The sequence below is a fragment of the Ailuropoda melanoleuca genome, chromosome 16 (genome assembly GCF_002007445.2).
Source record: "Ailuropoda melanoleuca isolate Jingjing chromosome 16, ASM200744v2, whole genome shotgun sequence".
NCBI lineage: Eukaryota > Metazoa > Chordata > Mammalia > Carnivora > Ursidae > Ailuropoda > Ailuropoda melanoleuca.
This window is the reverse complement of record NC_048233.1, coordinates 74,014,236-74,033,336: the sequence shown is the minus strand read 5'-3', so window position 1 is coordinate 74,033,336 and position 19,101 is coordinate 74,014,236. Positions and strand designations below refer to the sequence as shown.

General features: G+C 57.0%; 1 protein-coding gene across 9 annotated transcripts in view; it reads left to right on the top strand.

Moving 5' to 3' along the window:
• The window catches only part of CHST1 (carbohydrate sulfotransferase 1), a 101,379-nt gene extending 84,702 nt beyond the window's left edge, over positions 1 to 16,677 (top strand). For 4 of the 9 annotated variants that reach the window (XM_034645416.1, XM_034645415.1, XM_034645414.1 and 1 more), the window contains 3 exons: positions 12,501 to 12,621; positions 13,533 to 13,629; positions 14,527 to 16,677. In XM_034645416.1, coding sequence (XP_034501307.1) covers positions 14,569 to 15,804 — 1,236 coding nt within the window. In that variant the 5' untranslated portion in view covers positions 12,501 to 12,621; positions 13,533 to 13,629; positions 14,527 to 14,568 and the 3' untranslated portion in view covers positions 15,805 to 16,677. Of the gene's footprint in view, positions 83 to 113; positions 6,469 to 12,500; positions 12,622 to 13,107; positions 13,172 to 13,532; positions 13,630 to 14,526 lie in introns of those variants that run through there. The other 5 variants (XM_034645419.1, XM_034645413.1, XM_034645417.1 and 2 more) reach the window with 5 other exon arrangements.
• The last annotated feature ends 2,424 nt before the right edge of the window (positions 16,678 to 19,101 follow it).

The following is a 19,101-nucleotide window of genomic DNA, read 5'->3' as shown; positions in this document are numbered from 1 at the left end:
GCCCGCCGGCGAGCCTGACTCCAGAGCCGAGGATGGAGCCGGCGCTGGGCGCTGCAGCGGCTCCCGGTGCGCCCCCCACCAGGTATGGGCCGGGCCGGGCAGGCCCCCGGCGGGCGGGAGCGGACCCTCGCCGCAGCAGCGGGAAGGGCGCGAGCGCGGTGGGAGACGCCCCTCCGCTCGAGGACAGTCGCGCCGGCGGTGCGGGCCGTGGGGGGGGGGACGGCAGCGCGTTGGGCGCAGGAAGGGCTCCCCAGGTGGGTGGCGGGTGAGCTCCGCGACCACCCCAGCCCTCCCCGCCCCATTCGGCGAGGGCAGCAAACTTGAGACGCGCGGCGGCCCCGAGGCGCCCCGCTCCCCGCGGTTGCGGAGCGCACTCGGGGGCTGCCCGGGGCTCTCCGTCCCACAGCCTGCCCGGCTTGGGGCTGCTGAGCTGCCTCGAGACCCTGAGGTCCCACGTCTGCACCAACTTTACAAACCAGGGCTGCGCCGGGAGGCAGGGGGCTGCCCCCGGCTTCCTGCCCTCCCCCCGCCTGGCTCCGAACCCGCCCCAGTCACTCTGCGATGAGCCGATGGATGGTGCAGAGACCCCCCCACGGGAAGGCAGAACCACTCTGCTGCTCTTCTCTGGGTACCCCGGGAGCAGCCCCTCCCGGGCTCCAGGAACCCAATGCTTGCTTTCACATAACAGTTCAGAGTGGCCCTGCCTGGGATGCTAGGGGTTAAAAGGTAAGACCTGAGGATCGTCCTAGGGTGGCACCTTGGCCTGATTTGCCGGGCCACAGGGTGCCCCCTCCCCCCAGCCCCGGCCTGAGGGTTCCCAGGATTAGGTTCCTCACCTCTGGTGCAGGTTTCCTTCCGATGGACTTAGACACTGATCCTAAGCAGGAAGCTTCTAAGAGGACAGCCTTGAGCCCAGCATCTTGTGGAGGGCTGGGAGGGCAGGGAGCAGAGGGGACCTAGGACTGGGGCAGGAGGCAGGCACTCTGGCTGGGAAAGTAGCTGCTTTGGCAAGCCAGAGGAACTGTAGGTAGTAAGAGGCAAGCAGGTGGGCTGAGGTACCAGGTACCCACCTCCAGGGCTTTCTGGATCCCTTATGATGGGGCCGACTGTCTTAGGGCAGAGACCCTACCTGGGCAGGCGGTTCTAAGGCTCCATCCTCAGGAACTGGGGATGCTCACAGGCATCACCATGACCCTGTTTCTTTTTCCAAGTGTTCTCACCAACATGACTCACACATTGGATTCACCAGGGAGGTATCAAGCCTCCAACCTGTTCTCTTCCCTTCCCTCCTGGGTCTTCAGGGAGCAGCTGGGGAAAGGAGGGGGCGGATTTGCCCTTGGGCCTTAGCCCCTTGTGGGAGGCCAGGAGCCTGGCCCTGCAAACTTTCATTTCCCTGCTATGTCTCTATTGGGGCAGGTGAGCTGCCCTAGGCCATGCCAGGGTAGGGGAACGGGGAGGAAGTCTCTGCTAATGATATCCCCAGCCCCGCTGGGGCTTTGAAATCCTGGTCACACCCCCATCCTGGCACATATACTTAACTCAGCCTCCTCATCTCAAAGCAGAAACACATTTCCCCCTAAAATCCAAATTTCCCTCTTTGCTAAGTATTGCAATGCTTTTGGCCAGAGGTTTCCTCCTCGGCATTGGAAGTCAGTCTCCTCTTACAGACAGCTTTCTTCTTCCCTGCCGTCTCAGCCACCTCTGCCATGTTCAGGCCGCAAGTAGGAAGGATGCAGATCCCCCTTACCTCCCTGCGCCCCCCCCCCTGCCCCAGGTCTTAGTTCCCGAGGAAGGGTGGTGCTTATGGTGCTGAAATAGGGGTCGTGTGTGCCGGCTGCAGGCACATGGAGGTGTATGTCTGTGCTCCTCTGAGTCTGCAGAGGGGCTCAGAAGCCAGGTTCTCAATGGAGGGGGGGCAGGGTACCCCTCTGGGTTCCCCTTGCCCACGCCCCTTTCTCCTTGCCTTCACCCGCTGTGGCTCTCTTTTTACTTTTCTAACTCACTCTGCATTGGTGCGGGGAGGGAGCATTTGATATTCATAATCTGGTTCAGAGAAGGTCCCGAAGCCCTGAGTCACTGTATGGTTTCCATGGAAACAGACTTGTTCTGAGGACTCGGTGTAGCGCAGCAGTGGTGGGGGAGAAGGGAAACATATAGTAAAATCGGGCTCCACAAGTGTGGCAGGAGTTGGGCCAACTCCCTTTGATGGGGGCAGGGAGAGTCTGGGCAAGGCTCTGGGGTCCTTGCATGAGGGGCTGCCTGTCCCCACCCACTGGGGTCCCCCCATCGGGAGCTGCTCAGCTTTCCTTGCGGTTCATGGCAGACTGCTGCTTCTCCCACGGGCCTCCTGGCTGGGTGTCCAGGCTCATCGCTGCCGCCTGTGCCTCACTTTCCTCCTCTGTGCAATGGGAGGAAAGAGCTCCTACCTCTTGGGCGGCTGTGAAGGTCAAATACGTTGATCTGAGGCACGCACTCATAATGGAGCGATAGCAAATGTTCAGTAAGTGTCCTTAGTGTTAACTCAGGGGGTTGGAAGGAGCATGGCCTGTGCAGTCGCCTGGGTCTATCTCTTGTGCTGGTGGTCTTGACGTGGGGCAGGGCTGGCCTCCTGCTTTGGGAGACCCTTCCCCAGCCACCCCAGCTGGGAACCAGCCATCCATTTCTTCCTCCCACAAAGCATTTATTTAGGTCGCGGAGGGCCCATCACCGTGCTGGGGAGCCCTGGCTCCTGTTCAAACCCCACCTGTCTAGGAGCCTTGTGGGAACAAATTCTCCAAGTCCAGATGGATGGGCAGCTTTCTGCCTCAGCCTCCTTGGGATCGGGCCAGGGGGAGAGGGACAGGACAGGTCTAAGCTCTGAGGAGAGAGGGAAGGGATGGGGGCAGGGCGGGTCTTCCTGATCCCGGAGAGGCCTCTCCCACTGGATGAAAGAAGGATCAGGAACTCTCCAGAAAGAAAACAGACCCTGCCCTCTTCGCCCCCCCACCCCGTGTTACTGCCCAGCCCGCTGGGAGAGGGGCCTGCCCCCTTACCCCGCAGCACCTGCCTTGGCCTTGTCAGAGCAGTGGCTCGGGGACATCGCCGGCACTAGGGATGGCTCAGCCAGAGTCTCTGTCACCAGCCCTTCTTTGCCATGCCACCCTCCTCTCCCTGGCCTGTAGACAACCCCTCTCCCCTCCTGTAAGGTGGGCTTCAGCTCTGAGCTCCCTCCCTCACCCCCCATCACTACCAGCTCTCCAAGCGGCAGAAATTCCTCCCTATCTACGAGTCCTTCCTTCTATTTTCCAGATGGGAAAAACCGAGATTCTGGTTTGCTCCTGTGACCCACACCCAAGCTAGCGGCATTTGCTCCCAGCTCCACCCCAGCCCTGGGGCAGCCCTTCCCTCTTCCTGGCTCTCCAGGTGGCCCCAGGTGCTGCCCGGCCCACACATCCCCCACTCCCCCCCTTCAAATAGCAGTTTCCTGCCAAGGTTCTTCGCCCACTCAGGTCTCTCTGGACCACTTTGCTGTCCTCATTGGTGTTCACAACACCTTCCATTTAATATCCTTTGCAAATTTCATTAACGGACTGTTTACTCCCTCTCTCAGGATCATTAATAAAGATGTCAGATAAGATCTGACCCAGTGCGGGGTCTGGGTAGCCCTGCCCCCACTCACAGACTCTGTCCCCCAGCCCCTTACCCCTGGGCTCACCTCCTCCACTCAGGACTCTTGGGACCTGCCCCCTCCTGCTTTCGGGCCCATGACAAGTGCTTAGGCCAAGTCTGTTTGAATTAATTTTGTAAGATTACTTGAGGCGCTGTATCAAATGCTTTGCTAAAAATCAAGATATATTACCCTGCCTGCATTTCCTTCATCTACCGGTCTTGTAATTCTATCAAGAAAGCTATCAAGTTTGTCAGGCATGATTTGTTCTTTATAAATCCCCACGGTGCCACGTGGGGGCACAGAGTTCCCAGAGATTCCCTCTTTGTGCTTGCTCCTTGATTAGAGCTGGAAGGCTTTGAGCTGGGAATTGTGGGGAGAGCTAGTCTCCTCCTCTGGGCTTGAGAGCGGAGCACAGTTCTTCCCTTCTCCGGGTCTCTGCTGGGGGCAGCGAGTTGTTGAGTGCCCCTCGAGTGAGTGTGCTGCAGGCCCCAGGCTGGGTACCGAGGGTGGGGAGGGATGGAGGGCCTGGGGCTCTCCCTCAGGGATTCTGCAGACGGCTGAGGAAGACAGACATTCCGAAGATATCAAGATATCGTTAATTGAGTGATTGTCTTGAACAAGGCACTAAGCTCAGATCTCTTTTAAGCCCCTCCCCTGCCCTGGGAGGTGGGTGTGGGCTCCCCTCCCCGGGTACCTGGGGCTCAGGGAGGGTAGGGCCGTCCAAGATCCAAGGTCTGGGTTTTGCCTGCTGCTATGCTGCTCTTACCCACTCAAAGCATAAGTATAGGGTCAGGAAAGCTAATTGGGGTGGTTCAGCCAGAGGGTTTTAGGAGGTCAGAGGGGGAAGGAGGGGAAGGCTTCAGGGAGAACGTGGGAGAGGTGACGACCTCACACGCAATGCCCCGTAGCCTGAGTCCAGTTCCCCACCCGGCCACTTCTGAGCTGTAGGAGCAAGTCACTTAACTTCTGGGAGCCTCTGTCTGTCACCTGTGTCACGGATCCGGCTGTAGTCCTTACTCCCAAGCTTGGAGACAGGATCCAATAAAGTGGTACATGAAAGGTTCGTCACATGGTGCTGGGCCCTCAGCCAGCAGCCATTATGTCCTCTCGAGGTCCCTGTGGATGTGGGGGCAGAGACACTTGTTTGATTTCATGTTCCCAGTGGGTGGCTCTCCCTACCACTTCTCGTTCAGGAGCCAGAGGGGTGACAGGGCGAGCCACACCAGCATCCTGGCACAGGGGCCGCCGTGCAACCAGCAGTGGCCTGGTGGTAAGTTCTAGGCTTAGGGAGCAGGGAGACCTTATGCTGGTCTTGAGCCCAAACCCTAAACCCCATTCTAGACCATTTCAGGCCGGGTGGGAATAAAGACATTCTTTGGCATCCTCTTGGGTACATAGGATTTGGATGTTCCTGGGCTTTCTGGCTAAGAAAATACACTTTTCTCTCTCTGCCAAGCCAGAGTGCTTCGGCTGCTGGCTGTCTGGTGTGATACTGCACCAGCCGTGTCCACACCCGCTCCCTCTGGCAGTCTTCGTGATAATCTTCCTTTTTGTCATTCAGCTGGGGAAGCAGAGCCCCCTGGGAAGTGGTGAGGTGGCACAGACCTGTTTGGGGTGCCAGGAAGTCAGGCAGGCAGGGCCATAGGCAGCCCCCGTCCCTCCAGCTGACACCCCAGGGACCTGATCCTTAGAGATGGTCAACCAGTGTTGGGTGAGCCCAGGTCTGGGTCAGGGTGGATGCCCGGGACCCTGGCAGCCACCTTGGCCCTGGCACACCCTGTCCCTGACCTAGTCTCCAGGTGCAGGGTGATGCTCTTACTCTCAGGCATGGCCTGGGGACTTATGTACTGTGGTTAGGGCCAGAGCTTGGGGGTCCTCGGAGCTGAGCTTGAGTCTGGACCCCATCACAGACCAGCTGCACACACCTAGATCAACCCCCTCATTTGTCCGTGCCTCAGTGCTCCTCGTTTGTGGAGGATGGCAGTGGTCCCTGTGGGTAGCACCCACTGAATGTGAGCCGGGACCGGGGTCATCTCTGGGCATCGGCTCCCGCAGCCCCCTCAGGTGAGCCTCTCCCATGCCCAGCCCTCCTCCCAGGGGCCAGCTGGGGTGGAGGCTGGAGACTCCAGCATCTGGGGACAGATGCCCCCCCCAGCCCCTCCAGCAGCAGCTGCTTGTGCTTTTGCTCCTGTTGGAGGTTTCCCATCCTGGAAGCTGGGAGGATGGGCCGAAGCCCCGGTATCCAGGGGGTGGAGCCTCCGTACTATTCCGACTCTGGCTGTGGCTGCTGAGGGGGGGGGACAGGAAACCGGGGCCTTTCCGCCCAGTGTCGGGTTAGAAGGGTCCGCCTACCACAGGCCAGGCTGTGGTAGGACTGGCCTGAGGGAACTGGGCCCTTCTGACTCATCCCTCCTCCTTGAGGCGCCGGGCACACTGGGGCCTTTTGCCAGGAGGTCAGTCACTCTCCCCAGTGCTGGGGAAAACTTTCCTCGGGCCGGGCCAGGACCTCACCAACCCGCTGGGCCCACAGCAGGACCGTGAGGCTGTCTCTGCCACCCCGACAACAAGTGTCTCCAACCACACAGGCTGTGTGAGCTTTGGAAGAGGCTGTGGAATCTGTTCTAACTTCCTTCAACATTTTCAGGCCGTTACAGTTGGTCTGTAGGTTTGAGTCGCCCTTGAAAGTCACACTCCTGCTTCTGACGTAATGAGCACTTGCTCTGTGCCCAGCGCTGTGCTAGGCTCTTGCTGTTCCTTGGCTTTCTGTCTTACAACCCAAATATTTGGAAGGTTCTGTGACTGTCTTTCCCATTTCACAGGTAAGGACAACTGAGGTCTACAGAGGTTAAGTGCCTCGCTCGGGGTTTTGTAGCTATCAGGCAATAGCAGTGGGGTTCAAACCCAGGCCTGTCCGGCCCCACAGCTGGGGTGCCCAACCACCACCCCAGTTACACCTGTGGGTGACTTTTCAAGGACGCTCAAGGCACCCACGGGGGTCTCCAGTGTCGTTATGTATGGACACCAGAGGGATCTGGTCTGGGCATACCAGAGCTCCTAAGAGTCAGCTGAGGTTTCTGCTAAGGGTGACAAGTTGGTGGACAGTCACTTTCTGGAACCATGACTGTGAGAACTTGCCCCGCTCAGGGTGCCTGAAGGAACTACTGGTTCTGCCTCTGGGGTCCGTGGGTAGGTACGGGGCCTGGGGACTCTAAAGACTGTATACAAACACCCTGTTTGTGTTGGTGCAGATTCTGGGGAAAAGGTCCGCAGGCCTCACAGTGTTTCAGCTTGAGGGGGCATCACCCTAAAGGGACGTACTATTGCCCCCCATTTCCCTTGGGCTGACCCAGACCACAGAGGCTGATTCTGGACCCCAGAGGCTGATTCTGGACCCCAGGGGTCCCTCCTTCCCTGGAAGGTTGCAGTGGCTGAGTTTGGCATACTGCTTACCTTGAAGGTGGTTCTGGAACACAGCCCCATGAAACTTGTCCTTGGGCTTACTAGGTACAAGGTCTCGAGGATGGCAGGCTGTGCTCAGGGCTCTCTCTAGGAGACCCCTCGGGAGAAATCTTGTGCTGGGTTCGGTACGAGGAATAGTTAGTTGGGCATTTCTTGAGCAGATGTTATAATTCTCATCTCATGAGTCCTCTGAAACATGAAATAGTTCTCTTTTCCCTTTGGTCTCCAGGTAGCTCTGATCCATCTGGGTAGCCCAGAAATGTCTTGGCTCTTGTATGCTAATCTGGCTTCTAGTGCTTTCGGCTTTTTTCGTACCCTTGTTTTTCACTTGCCTCATTTCACGACCTCACTCTTTTTTAAGGAAGGAAAAAAAAACCTTGCTGTTTTAGCCTTAACTAAACAAACATCTCTGGTGGGTCAGCATTGGCTACCACTACCGCAGACCCAGGGATTAAGCACTTCCTTTCTGCAGTCTCTCCCAGCGGCCTGTTTGCCAACTTCTTCCTCCCCGTCCTGTTCCTCCTGCCCCTTGCTCCCGTGCCTGGGGTTCTGGGGCCTCGGACCCCTCCGTACTGGCTGCTGGGGCTGGTTGGAAATCTCATGTTCAGGATCTTCAATCTTTGCCCTCCCTATCTCCTCGGAGCTTCACAAGCTGTTTTTAGGAAGAAAAAGTGGGGAGGGGAGTCATTTCCCCAACTCAGGCTTCTGCTCCTCCCAGCAGCCCCACCTCCCCTTGGAGGTCTCCCTCTTTTTCAGCTCCTGCCCAGTCTCTGTGGGCAGCACCCGCTGACTGCTCTCCTTTGCGGCCGGCCTAAGCAGACAGAGCCCCATTCTGGCAGAAATGTAGTGACTTTGACCCTGGTGCCTTGGAAGTGGGGAAGGGGAGAGCCGGCTGGCAGTGCCCTGGGGAGAGAACAGGAGGCACAGTGAGCTGCCAGTGCTGATTTCGGTGCCCCACCCCTCCAGATCTTGCGTGGGGTGGCTTTGCTGTCGCCCAGAAAGTTAATGAACTCAAATGGAACTGAGAGGCTCGGTGTGAGCTGCCTTCCTCCCACCTCGGTCTCCTTGCCCCGCCGCCGGGGCAGCTGGGGTTACCAGTTCAGTGCTTGTATATGCATGTATATAAATATTCCCCCGCCCCCACGCATCTCCTTTTTAAAAACAAGTAGTAACCTCCTATCGCACATGTGTTTTCTGGCTGTAGCTTTTTTTTATCTTGGGGGATGGCTCTATGTTCAGTGTTACAAATCTGTGGAGGTTTCTCTGGTATGGTCATTTGAAAAGAAAATCCTAGGGCAGGGGAGAATACTGCTGGTGAATGGGTTGAAGCCTCTGAGGTGCCCATGGGTGGGCTTAAGCGGGTCCAGGAGCCCTCTGTGTGTGGAAAGTTGTGGATACAAATGAATCTTCCTGGAAAGAAGGACGTGTCTCTCCAAGAGGCCTGTGGCCCAGAAAAGGCCAAAGCCACAGGTCTGGGTTGGATGGAGTTTTATAGAGTGGAAGCCAGAGGGCTAACTCGGCAGAGGGCAGAGCCCCCCGGGGGGGGGGGCTGCCGTGGACCCGGCTGAGGGCATGGGGCCCAGCTGCCAGCCCTGATATCTTCTTGGAAGATGACTGGGGCTTTCCCCGCTCTCAAAGGAGCATCCCCCTGCCAGCAGGGGGGCCCTGACTTTGAAAATGGAGCATGGGGACTTCCTGGGATCAGAGAACCCCAGTGGTCAGAGTTCGGAGGCCCTTAGAGTCGCTGGATCTGTGGAAATATGGAGGCACAGAGAGGCCAGGGGATGAGTCCAAGGTCACCCATCCAGGGAAGGCAGGGCTGTTCCTGCCTGTAACATTAAGTTCCTTCCCCTGCCAGAGAGGAGTGAGCCTGGGAGGAGAGGCCCTCTGGGTGAGGTGAGGCTGCCTGTTGCTGCTTGCCTCTTGGTGTGTGGGTGAAGAAGCAAGGGTGCACAGAGCAGAGGCCACAGCTCGGGTGGGGGTGTCATCATCACCTCTCATGGCATCCTGCAACATCACCGCCCTTGGCTGAACCCTCATATGAGGCCGCAGCTGGCAGGCCCGGAATTCTGAACCCAGCAGAGAACGCAGGGCTAAGAGGCTGTACTACAGGATCTAGCCACTAGAGGGCAGCAGGCAAGCCGCTGCGGTGGCTCAGCCGCAGAAAGTTCTCAGGCTGGGAGAGGAGCGGAAAGAAGAAGGGGCAATGAGCAGAGGCCTGCCTGGCAGGGGTCTGGACACCACAGCCAGAGAGTGTCTGTCTCACCATCAGAGTCAGTGAGATCTGTTCTCAGGTGCTTACTCGAAACACGAAGCAGACAAGACGTTTAATGATGATGACAGTAACGTACGGTTATCGAGTGCTTGCTTTATGCCAGCACTATGTTAATTAGTCCTCACAACAGCCTTGTTAAAATGACCCCCATTTTTCAGGTGAGAAAACAGAGGCCCAGAGAGATTCAGAAACCTGGCCATCAGTGGGGCTTGTGCCGGAGCCCATGTCCCAAGCACAAGGCTATGCCATATTCTGTGCCTGGCATTGACTAAATGCTTTAATTCTTTCAATTCTTGCAACTGCCGTTATGGTTACACTCACTTTATGGGTAGGAAAACTGAGGCTCAGAGACAGCCAATGAATCCAGGTCCACACACGTGCTAAGTGATACCCAGGTGGGTGTGCTTCCATGGCTTGGGCCCTGAGCTCTGAATTCCAGTTCTCCAATGTGGAGGTGTTCTTCACTCTCACCCTGTGCGCTAGCTGGGAAGTGGCTGACTGTGGAATCTGAGCTTTCTGCTGGGAGTTCACCAGCTCCCTGGCCTTCCAACAGAAGTTACAGATCCTGGGCTTCTGTGTCTAAGGCTTGTCAGGATTTTGACTAACCAGAGGTGGAGGAAGGTCATACCAAAGGCTGCTCAAAGCCCGGGGAGGGGCCGTGGGGCTTGCAGTCTGGCTTGGAGGACAAGGGCATTGAAGAGTTCCTTGCAGTGGCCAGAGCTCCCCTGGGAACAGTGGGACCTGGCCCTGGGGCCTCTGGTTTCCAGGGCAGATGCCTCCAGCATACCAAGGAAGCTTGGCCAGTCCCGAGCCCCACTCTGCCAGGCTGGCAGGAGAGCAGGGGCATTACTAGGAGGGTCTGACTTTCTTCATCTTCCTGTTCCCATGCCCTGGCTTTGCCCTCCTGGGAGGCAGGGGGTGGCCTGTGGCTGGGCCTTTGAACACAGTCCCATCGCTGGTGCTCAAGCTACACCTTGTGAACCTGAGTCCCACTTTCTTGGGGATTTGTAACATCGAGATCCTTCTGACGTATTAGCCAAGTTTCCAATCCTGGCCTTAAGTTTCTCTGGGTTGGGGTGGGGAGAAGCGGTAGGGAGAGAAACTTAAATGCTCCCCTCTATGGGTGAATTTTCCTTTTGGTACCAGAATCTTCGAGTTAAGTGAAATCTCTTCCAGCCTTCTCTTTCCCGTCTTGGTGGGAACCAGAGGGGATTAAGTGTAGTGGGTCAAGGAGGAGGATTCGAGGGGCGCCTGGGTGGCACAGCGGTTGGGCGTCTGCCTTCGGCTCAGGGCATGATCCCAGCGTTCTGGGATCGAGCCCCACATCAGGCTCTTCCTCTATGAGCCTGCTTCTTCCTCTCCCACTCCCCCTGCTTGTATTCCTTCTCTCACTGGCTGTCTCTATCTCTGTCGAATAAATAAATAAATAAAATCTTTAAAAAAAAAAAAAGGAGGAGGATTCGAGCATGGGCTCCACAGCACACACTGCCTGGGCTGGAATCCTGGCTCTACCCCTTAGTAGGAGTGTGAGCTGGGGAAATTTGTCTAACCTCGTAGAGCCTCAGCTTCCTCATCCGTAAAAGGGATATGACAACATCGACCACACAGGGTTAGTGTGAGGGCATGAGGTGTTTTTCACTCCCACCCTGTGCCCTCATCTGTGATCCTTCTGGGGATAAACATCACGAGTGCCCAGTAAGTGCTTGCTTCCTTCTTGTCTCCCCACCCCCATAATTCCTAGAACAGTGCCTGGATCATGCTGGATGTCTGACAGGTCTTTATGAATTAGTGCAAAGGGAGTCCATTCTAATGATGTGCATGAGGGCATTGCAACTGTAGACCCTTACTTAACTTAAAAATACTACCTACACTATTATTAATGCTATTCCCTACCTGTTCCTTAGAGGCATTTGTCTTGGGGCGCTTAGGCAGGGTGGGCCTGCATTTTGCTGGAGAATCTAATTTAATGCAGAGCGGCAGTTTGCTCTGGGCATTTCCTCCAACCCAGTTGATGGCGTCCGCATTCTCTGCGGCCCTGGGGTGAGGTAGGGGTGGGATGGGGTGTGGTCAGGGTTGTGGTTTTCTCTGATCGCACTGGAGGTGCCCAAGAATCTAGACTGTGTCCTTTCCATATTTACTGCCACCTGGTGACATGGTACTCTTCCCTATAGGTACTGAGTGGAGTTTCAAACTTAAAATAGGACTCGTAGGCCCCAGAGCCTCAGCAGGCCCACTGTCAGCTCAGCTCAGCCTCTGCACCCCTCTGGGAGGCAACCAGACCTGCTTTAGCTCTGTTTTCTTTCCGATAAGCTGATGGTAAAGGGGAGCACTGGCCTAAGAGTCTGACACAGAGGGATTCGAGTCTCTGCTATTCCTTATTTGCTTCTGCATATTTGCTTAGTCTTTGAGCCTCCATTTCTCCATGTAAACAATGGGAATGAGGACCCTGACCTCCCAGAGGAGGCTGTAAGGAATAGCGTGGTGTTCGGAGTTGGCTGAGCCAGTCAGCACGGCGGGTTTGGGAAGTGAGGATCCACGAACCCCTCCCCCAAAGGAGCCACGCCAAATAGCGGGATGTAGGAAGAATATTCACAGAGTACAAGTTCGCCCCCTCAGCCGTGGGCCTTGATCAACAAGCCCTTGATCACCAAGACCAGACAGCAAAGGGAAGGACCTGTAAGCGTTACATTACAGATCATCTGTACCCTTGTAATGCCCGGTCTTTCTCTCGCCGATTTACAAATGGGCTGGGGACATGAATGGGATGCGTGTATGAAGGCCAAGTGCATGTAAGCTGGAGGAACAAGGTCAAACTTCAGAGGGAAAGAGCGCGGGCTCTGGGGAACCTGTGAGATGTGCATTAAACCAGGCACATGAGCTCAGGCAGGTCACCCCACTCTCTGTGCCTCAGCTTCCTAGACTGTGAAATGGAGCTAATCCTGGCCTCCCTGTGAAGCTCCTGGGAGGAATAAATGAGCGAATGCAGGTACAGGGCTTAGGAAGTACTCGACAGATGCTAACCGAAATAATGCTACAGCCTGGGTGTCTTAACTTAGAATCCGCGGACGGCGTCAAGGTCAGGAACGCTCCCTGGTCCACTTTTGCTTTGAGTTTTAGGTAACCGTTCTCCTCTCTGGTGTGGCTGGAAGAAGAGCCTTCCTCCCCAGCTGTCCCTTCTGTGCAAGCCTCAGCGTCTGGGCTGTCTAGACGGAGCTGCCATTTCCACCTGGAGGTCTGGGTGAGCCCCCCTGCCTTGTTGACTTCCACCCAACCCCTCTTGGGGAGTCACTGAAAAAGTCCAATTTTGAAGGGTCAGGCTGTTTTGTTGATTTAAAATGCAGAACCTGTGCTCTGGCCTAATTTTCTGGAAGAATTTTTTTTTTTTAAAGATTTTATTTATTTATTTGACAGAGATAGAGACAGCCAGCGAGAGAGGGAACACAAGCAGGGGGAGTGGGAGAGGAAGAAGCAGGCTCACAGCAGAAGAGCCTGATGTGGGGCTCGATCCCATAACGCCGGGATCACGCCCTGAGCCGAAGGCAGACGCTTAACCGCTGTGCCACCCAGGCGCCCCTCTGGAAGAATTTTTGACTCTGATACTGTTCCACGGTTGGGTGCTGAGCACTGTGTCAGGTTGGGTCAGTCTGGTCACCAGAGCTCAACAGGGCTAGTGAGGCCTCAAGGTATTTGTGGCCAGTGGATTTCNTGTTCCACAGTTGGGTGCTGAGCACTGTGTCAGTTGGGTCAGTCTGGTCACCAGAGCTCAACAGGGCTAGTGAGGCCTCAAGGTATTTGTGGCCAGTGGATTTCTTTGCAACTCCCTTGGATGGTGGGTGTGTGTGGGGGGTCCTCCCTGGGGTGGATGCCCTTGTGGATGCAGGCTTGCCAGGAAGGGATGGGTAGGGGGTGGGGAAGGTGGGTGGAGGGCTCAGGAGGCAGGCGGCCAGATCCCAGGGGGTGAAAGGTGGCCCTGGAATATCTGGAACCCTGAACCACTGATGGGTCTGGGAGAGCAGCTAGGGCCCTTGTCACCCAGCCCTGGAGGGTGGTCTGTGGGGGCATAGGACATAGGAGAGAAGGGGTGGGAAGGGCGATGTTGAGAGACCAACCCCCCTCCTCAGAACACTTCCCCTCCCTCTCTCTCTGCAGTCTGTGGTCCACAGGGCTGCTGCACAGGCGGGGACTGCCGGCTAGGCCAGGAGACCTGGCAGCTGTGGACCCCCTAGCTCAGAGCAGCCCCTCTTTGGTGAGTGGTGGAGCCCTTCCTGCATTCGCTCTTGGAGCAGCCTGAGCTCTCCCCCCAGGACCCGGTAGCTGAGCCAGCCTCCCTTGGGGGCGACTTCCAGACGCTCAGGCTGGCACCTTGCTCTGGACCTTTGGCACACCCTTCGTTTTTCTTGTTCTCCTGGCTCCCGCCCCTGCCACCCCCTGCCCCCGCACCTGCCCTGCTTTCTCCATTCCTTGAGATGCCCCTTTTCTACCACTCCCTCCTCTTCTCTCCATCCTGCTTGGTTCTCTGGGGCCATTGCTGGGTCACAGTGGGGTCTCCGAGCGCCTCCTGTGGGCAGAGGGCTGAGACCCTAATGGTGGAGGCCCTTGAGGACTGGCTGGGTACCCCCCCCACCCCAAGAGCCAGTTCACTCTGCTGTCAGTCGGGGTCATCTGCCCCTTGCCCTAGTGGAAAGATGACCACGTGGGGAACCAGGTGCCTGCTCGTGGGGGTGGAAGATGCAGGTGGGCCCTGGAGGTGCTGGCAGGGGTGGCAATCAGTGACGAGGGAGTGGCTCGAGGCAGGAACTGGTGGGCCCTAGTGTGTGAGCTGAGGAAGTTAGCTTCTTGCACAGTGGGGCCCCACTAAGGAACTCCAGATTCACGATGGGAGTCCCCTGCAGCATTCGTTAAACTCTGTGTGTGGGGAGTCAGTTTGTTTGGTCCCCAGAAGCTCCCAGGAGTCCCCAGAGAATGTAAAGTCTAGCCTAGAAGCTGCTCAGTCCTTAGGCGCATGCGTGACCATTGGGCAAGGAGTCCCTTAAGTCCGGGGACCCCCTGGAGACCAGCCGGTCCAGGGGAGTAGGCCGGGCGCTGGCCGGGTGGTGCACCTATCGTAGGCTGCTCCCTGACCCCCGCCCACATTTGCCCGCAGACCTCGCAGGGTGGAGAAGCAGCCCCATGAAGGTGCCCAGCCATGCAATGTTCCTGGAAGGCCGTCCTCCTCCTTGCCCTGGCCTCCATCGCCATTCAGTACACGGCCATCCGCACCTTCACCGCCAAGTCCTTCCACACCTGCCCGGGGCTGGCGGAGGCGGGGCTGGCCGAGCGGCTCTGCGAGGAGGGCCCCACCTTCGCCTACAACCTCTCCCGCAAGACCCACATCCTCATCCTGGCCACCACGCGCAGCGGCTCCTCCTTCGTGGGCCAGCTCTTCAACCAGCACCTGGACGTCTTCTACCTGTTCGAGCCCCTCTACCACGTCCAGAACACGCTCATCCCCCGCTTTACCCAGGGCAAGAGCCCTGCGGACCGGCGGGTCATGCTGGGGGCCAGCCGGGACCTCCTGAGGAGCCTCTATGACTGTGACCTCTATTTCCTGGAGAACTACATCAAGCCGCCGCCCATCAACCACACCACCGACAGGATCTTCCGCCGCGGGGCCAGCAGGGTGCTGTGCTCCCGCCCCGTGTGCGACCCGCCGGGCTCCCCCGACCTGGTGCTGGAGGAGGGGGACTGCGTGCGCAAGTGCGGCCTGTTGAATTTGACGGTGGCCGCCGAGGCCTGTCGCGAGCGCAGCCACGTGGCCATCAAGACGGTGCGGGTGCCCGAGGTTAACGACCTTCGGGCCCTGGTGGAAGACCCCCGGTTAAACCTCAAGGTCATCCAGCTGGTCCGAGACCCGCGTGGCATCCTGGCCTCCCGCAGCGAGACGTTCCGCGACACGTACCGACTCTGGCGGCTCTGGTACGGCACGGGGAGGAAGCCCTACAACCTGGACGTGACGCAGCTGACGACGGTGTGCGAGGACTTCTCCAACTCCGTGTCCACCGGCCTCATGCGGCCTCCGTGGCTCAAGGGCAAGTACATGTTGGTGCGCTACGAGGACCTGGCCAGGAACCCCATGAAGAAGACCGAGGAGATCTACGGCTTCCTGGGGATCCCCCTGGACAGCCACGTGGCCCGCTGGATCCAGAACAACACGCGGGGTGACCCCACCTTGGGCAAGCACAAATACGGCACGGTGCGAAACTCGGCGGCCACGGCCGAGAAGTGGCGCTTCCGCCTCTCCTACGATATCGTGGCCTTCGCCCAGAACGCGTGCCAGCGGGTGCTGACGCAGCTGGGCTATAAGATGGCCACGTCGGAGGAGGAGCTCAAGAACCCCTCCATCAGTCTGGTGGAGGAGCGGGACTTCCGCCCTTTCTCGTGACGAGCGCTCCGTGGGCGGGGGTGAGGGGCACATGGTGTCGGTTTTGATAAAATGGACCGTTTTTAACTGTTGCCTTATTTCCCCCTCCCCCTCCGTCTTTGTGTCCTTCTTCCCCCCCCCCACCGGCCCCGCCCACCCTCCACTTCCTTCTGCCTCTTTTTGTCTCTAAAATTTGCACTATGTCTTGGACAGGAATCACTGGGGCTAGAGGGGGCGTGAAGCGGGGTAGAGCCCCCAGCCCACCCCATTCAGACACACGGCTGTTGGGTCTCTGCGTGGATGGTGACAATGTTTACAAGCACCACACTCACACATTCGCATACGCACACATGCACACACACAGGCGCCCACGAGGAGAGATACCCCCAAACCACGGAACTTCGGCAGCATTTCCAGTGGCCCAGTGGTCAGGGTATGGTAGTTTTGCACTGTCTTACTTCCACAAGGTAAGAGGTTAAAAACAAAAAGGCCACCTCTCTCTAATTTATGAATGGTGTCTAATCCCTCCCCATCCTGCTTCCTGCCCCCAGTGCCCATTCCCTCCCCCCCTTGGAGCAGAGAATCTGCCCCCACTTCCCTGCCCTGGCCTGCCCTTGCCTGCTGGTGAGCGGGTTTTTACTGTGAGGTGAATGTGGACCTTGTTTATTTTTTCCAGTCTGTGGCGATGCTGTCTGTCTGTCTGTCTGAGTCTTGTGGCTGCCCCTGGACCAGTGATGGCTGATAAATCTTATGGGTTTCTGATTGATCTTGGGGTCCATCTGTGATATTTCTTTGTGCCAAAAAGAAAAAAAAAAGAGTGGATCAGTTTGCTAAATGAACATTGAAATGCTTTATCTGTGTTTTCTGTAAATAAAAGAGTGCAATAATATCTGAGCGTGATTGTGGGACATTCTGAAAGGGCAGGGGCAGACCTCGGTGGGGCCAAGTGTTTCTGGTTTGGGAGACGAGAAAGGAGGAGGTCGAGGTGGGGATTCAGTGGCCGGTCTCTGGCTTTCAGAACTCATGTTATGCTATCACTGTCCACACTGAGTTCAGTGGTTCATTTCCATTCATTTGGTGGAGATCAGGCACCTTATAGCCCGGGGTGATGTTGAAAATATTTAACGAGTGGTGTGGCTTATGGATGGAATGTCCAGAGGTCGAGATGAAGTCCTGGTGACCCCTTCCTGTGCCCAGTGTTGCTCCTTTAATTGCTGGGTCTGGGGCCTGGATGGCTGGGGAGGAGGGACCATTCCCGGGGTGGGGTAGCTCAGGGCAGCGGCTGCTGGTCAGCGGGCCTGGAAGTATTTCAACATTGTAACCAGGAGTGCAGGTGTGCGGGTATCTACCCTGGTTGGATATCAGCTGTGCTTATTTCCCTTCCCCTCCTTGGCAGTCTAGCAGCTTCCTCCAAGTGAGCAACTTCCCCGGCTATTTCAAGAAAACAGCTGGTCCCTGGGGTGGAGGTCACAGCTCTGTTGTCCAGGGACAATGAGAGCCCCTGGGATCAAGCAGTCCCAGTGGTCCTGGGCTTCCTGAGGAAGCTCACTCCTGGGCTATATTCTGTGAGTCCGGAGGATATGGATTCAGTGGCCATATCAGATAGCTCGGATAAAAGTAGCTTCACCAAGACAGTCTATGTTTTCTCCTCACTTCACAGCGTGTGCTGGCTTTAGCCGGTTGGGGCTGATACGGTGGTCCCAGGGTTGTGTGTCCAGATAGGAGGGGCCCAGGCTCTTTCCATCTTGTTGCTGCTCCTTATTCTGAGGCGTTGCCCTTGCCTCTGTTGTCCAAGATAGACCGCCAGGGAATGGGAAGGAGAAGAACAAGAAAGGAGGGCACAGCTCTGCCATTTGGGAGCAAATACCCAAAGTTATATAGACATCACTTCCACTCCCATCTCATTGGCTAGAACCTGGTCAGCAGGGCCGCATGTAACCCCAAGGGAGGCTGGGAAATATCGTCCGCTGTCCAGGTGGCCAGGACTTCTGAAGGGGCTGGTGAGTCAATTATCTCCCTGGACTTCAGATTTCCTCTCTTCAAAAGGGAGTCGGTGTGATTTACACCCTCATGCTTCAGGCACAGGAGGCTGGTTTGGAAAAGTCTGTCAGGACTGGTGGGCGGGGCCTGGTGCCCTCTTCTCAGCCCCTGGTTCGTGGGCTCTGCTTCTCCAGCCTGTGGTGAGTGAGCCAACCTACAAATTGGCTTCCTGATGACCAGTGGCTCCCTCAGTGCCCCTGGCCAGCTGTTCTAGCGCCCGGGGAAGGCCTGCTCCATCGGAGGCCGCGGCGGGTCGGTTCTTTCTCCATTACAGTGAATGGTGCTGTGGTGGTACTTGTCTCCCAGGGAGGTCCCTTCTCTTCACTTGCCCGCTGCCCCTCCTCGGACTGTCTAGAGCGGGGAGGCTTCTCTGCTCTGGGTGGGTGGCTTCATGGTGCCACTGGGAGACACTGGAGCTGCTGGTCCCTCCACTGCCATGACAGATGGTGCTAATCACATTGACTGGGGCTTTGGAGGCAAGTTCTGCTTAAGGATAGGATCGCTCATTCAGGTGCTTCTGACTGTCCTGTGTACAGGCCCTGGGGTTGTAGATACTCCTTCAAGAAACACCGTCTCATGGGAGGCAGACAGAAAAAGATGGTTACAGCACTGGTGAAGCATGATGCCCCCAGGTGTGTGTCACACCAGCAGAGCTGAGTTCCATACAGACTTGGTCCTAGAAACCACAAGGCCACCGCAATAAGTCACAAGCTTTCCCCCAAGGCCTCACGGTGTCATTTGATGTGTCTTTGGTCTCGGGGGCTTAGAGAAGTCAGGGAGGGCTTCTTTGAGGTGGTGCTACCTGAAGCGAGTCTTGGAGAGGCGGGCACTGGCCTAACATGGGGTATGGGAAGATCGTTTCCCACGGCGGGGACGGGGAGCAGGTATCAAGGCACAGAGATGAGAAGGTATGAGGCATTTATAGCAGTGGGGGCTGCGGGCAGGAACGGGGGGTGGGGTGGGTAGACCGTGTTCCACATCCTGTCCTCGGCTTCTCAGGCTTGGAAAGTCCAGTTGACTAGTTCACCCAGGGCAGTTCCGTCTCCAAGGGATTTATTTATGCCGATCGGCTACACATGACAGAGAATCAGAAGCCAGAGGGCTTGCCAGCTTTCAGGGTAAAGACTAAACTAGACTCCAAGACTCGTGTCATCTTGGAGGCCGTGCGCGTCCTGGTTCCCCCACCCCCGGCTTCACCCACAGCACGCTCTTCTTCACTCTTCACTCTCTCGTCTTTTTCTTTCAATTCCTTGAACACACAGATAGATCGTGGTGGCT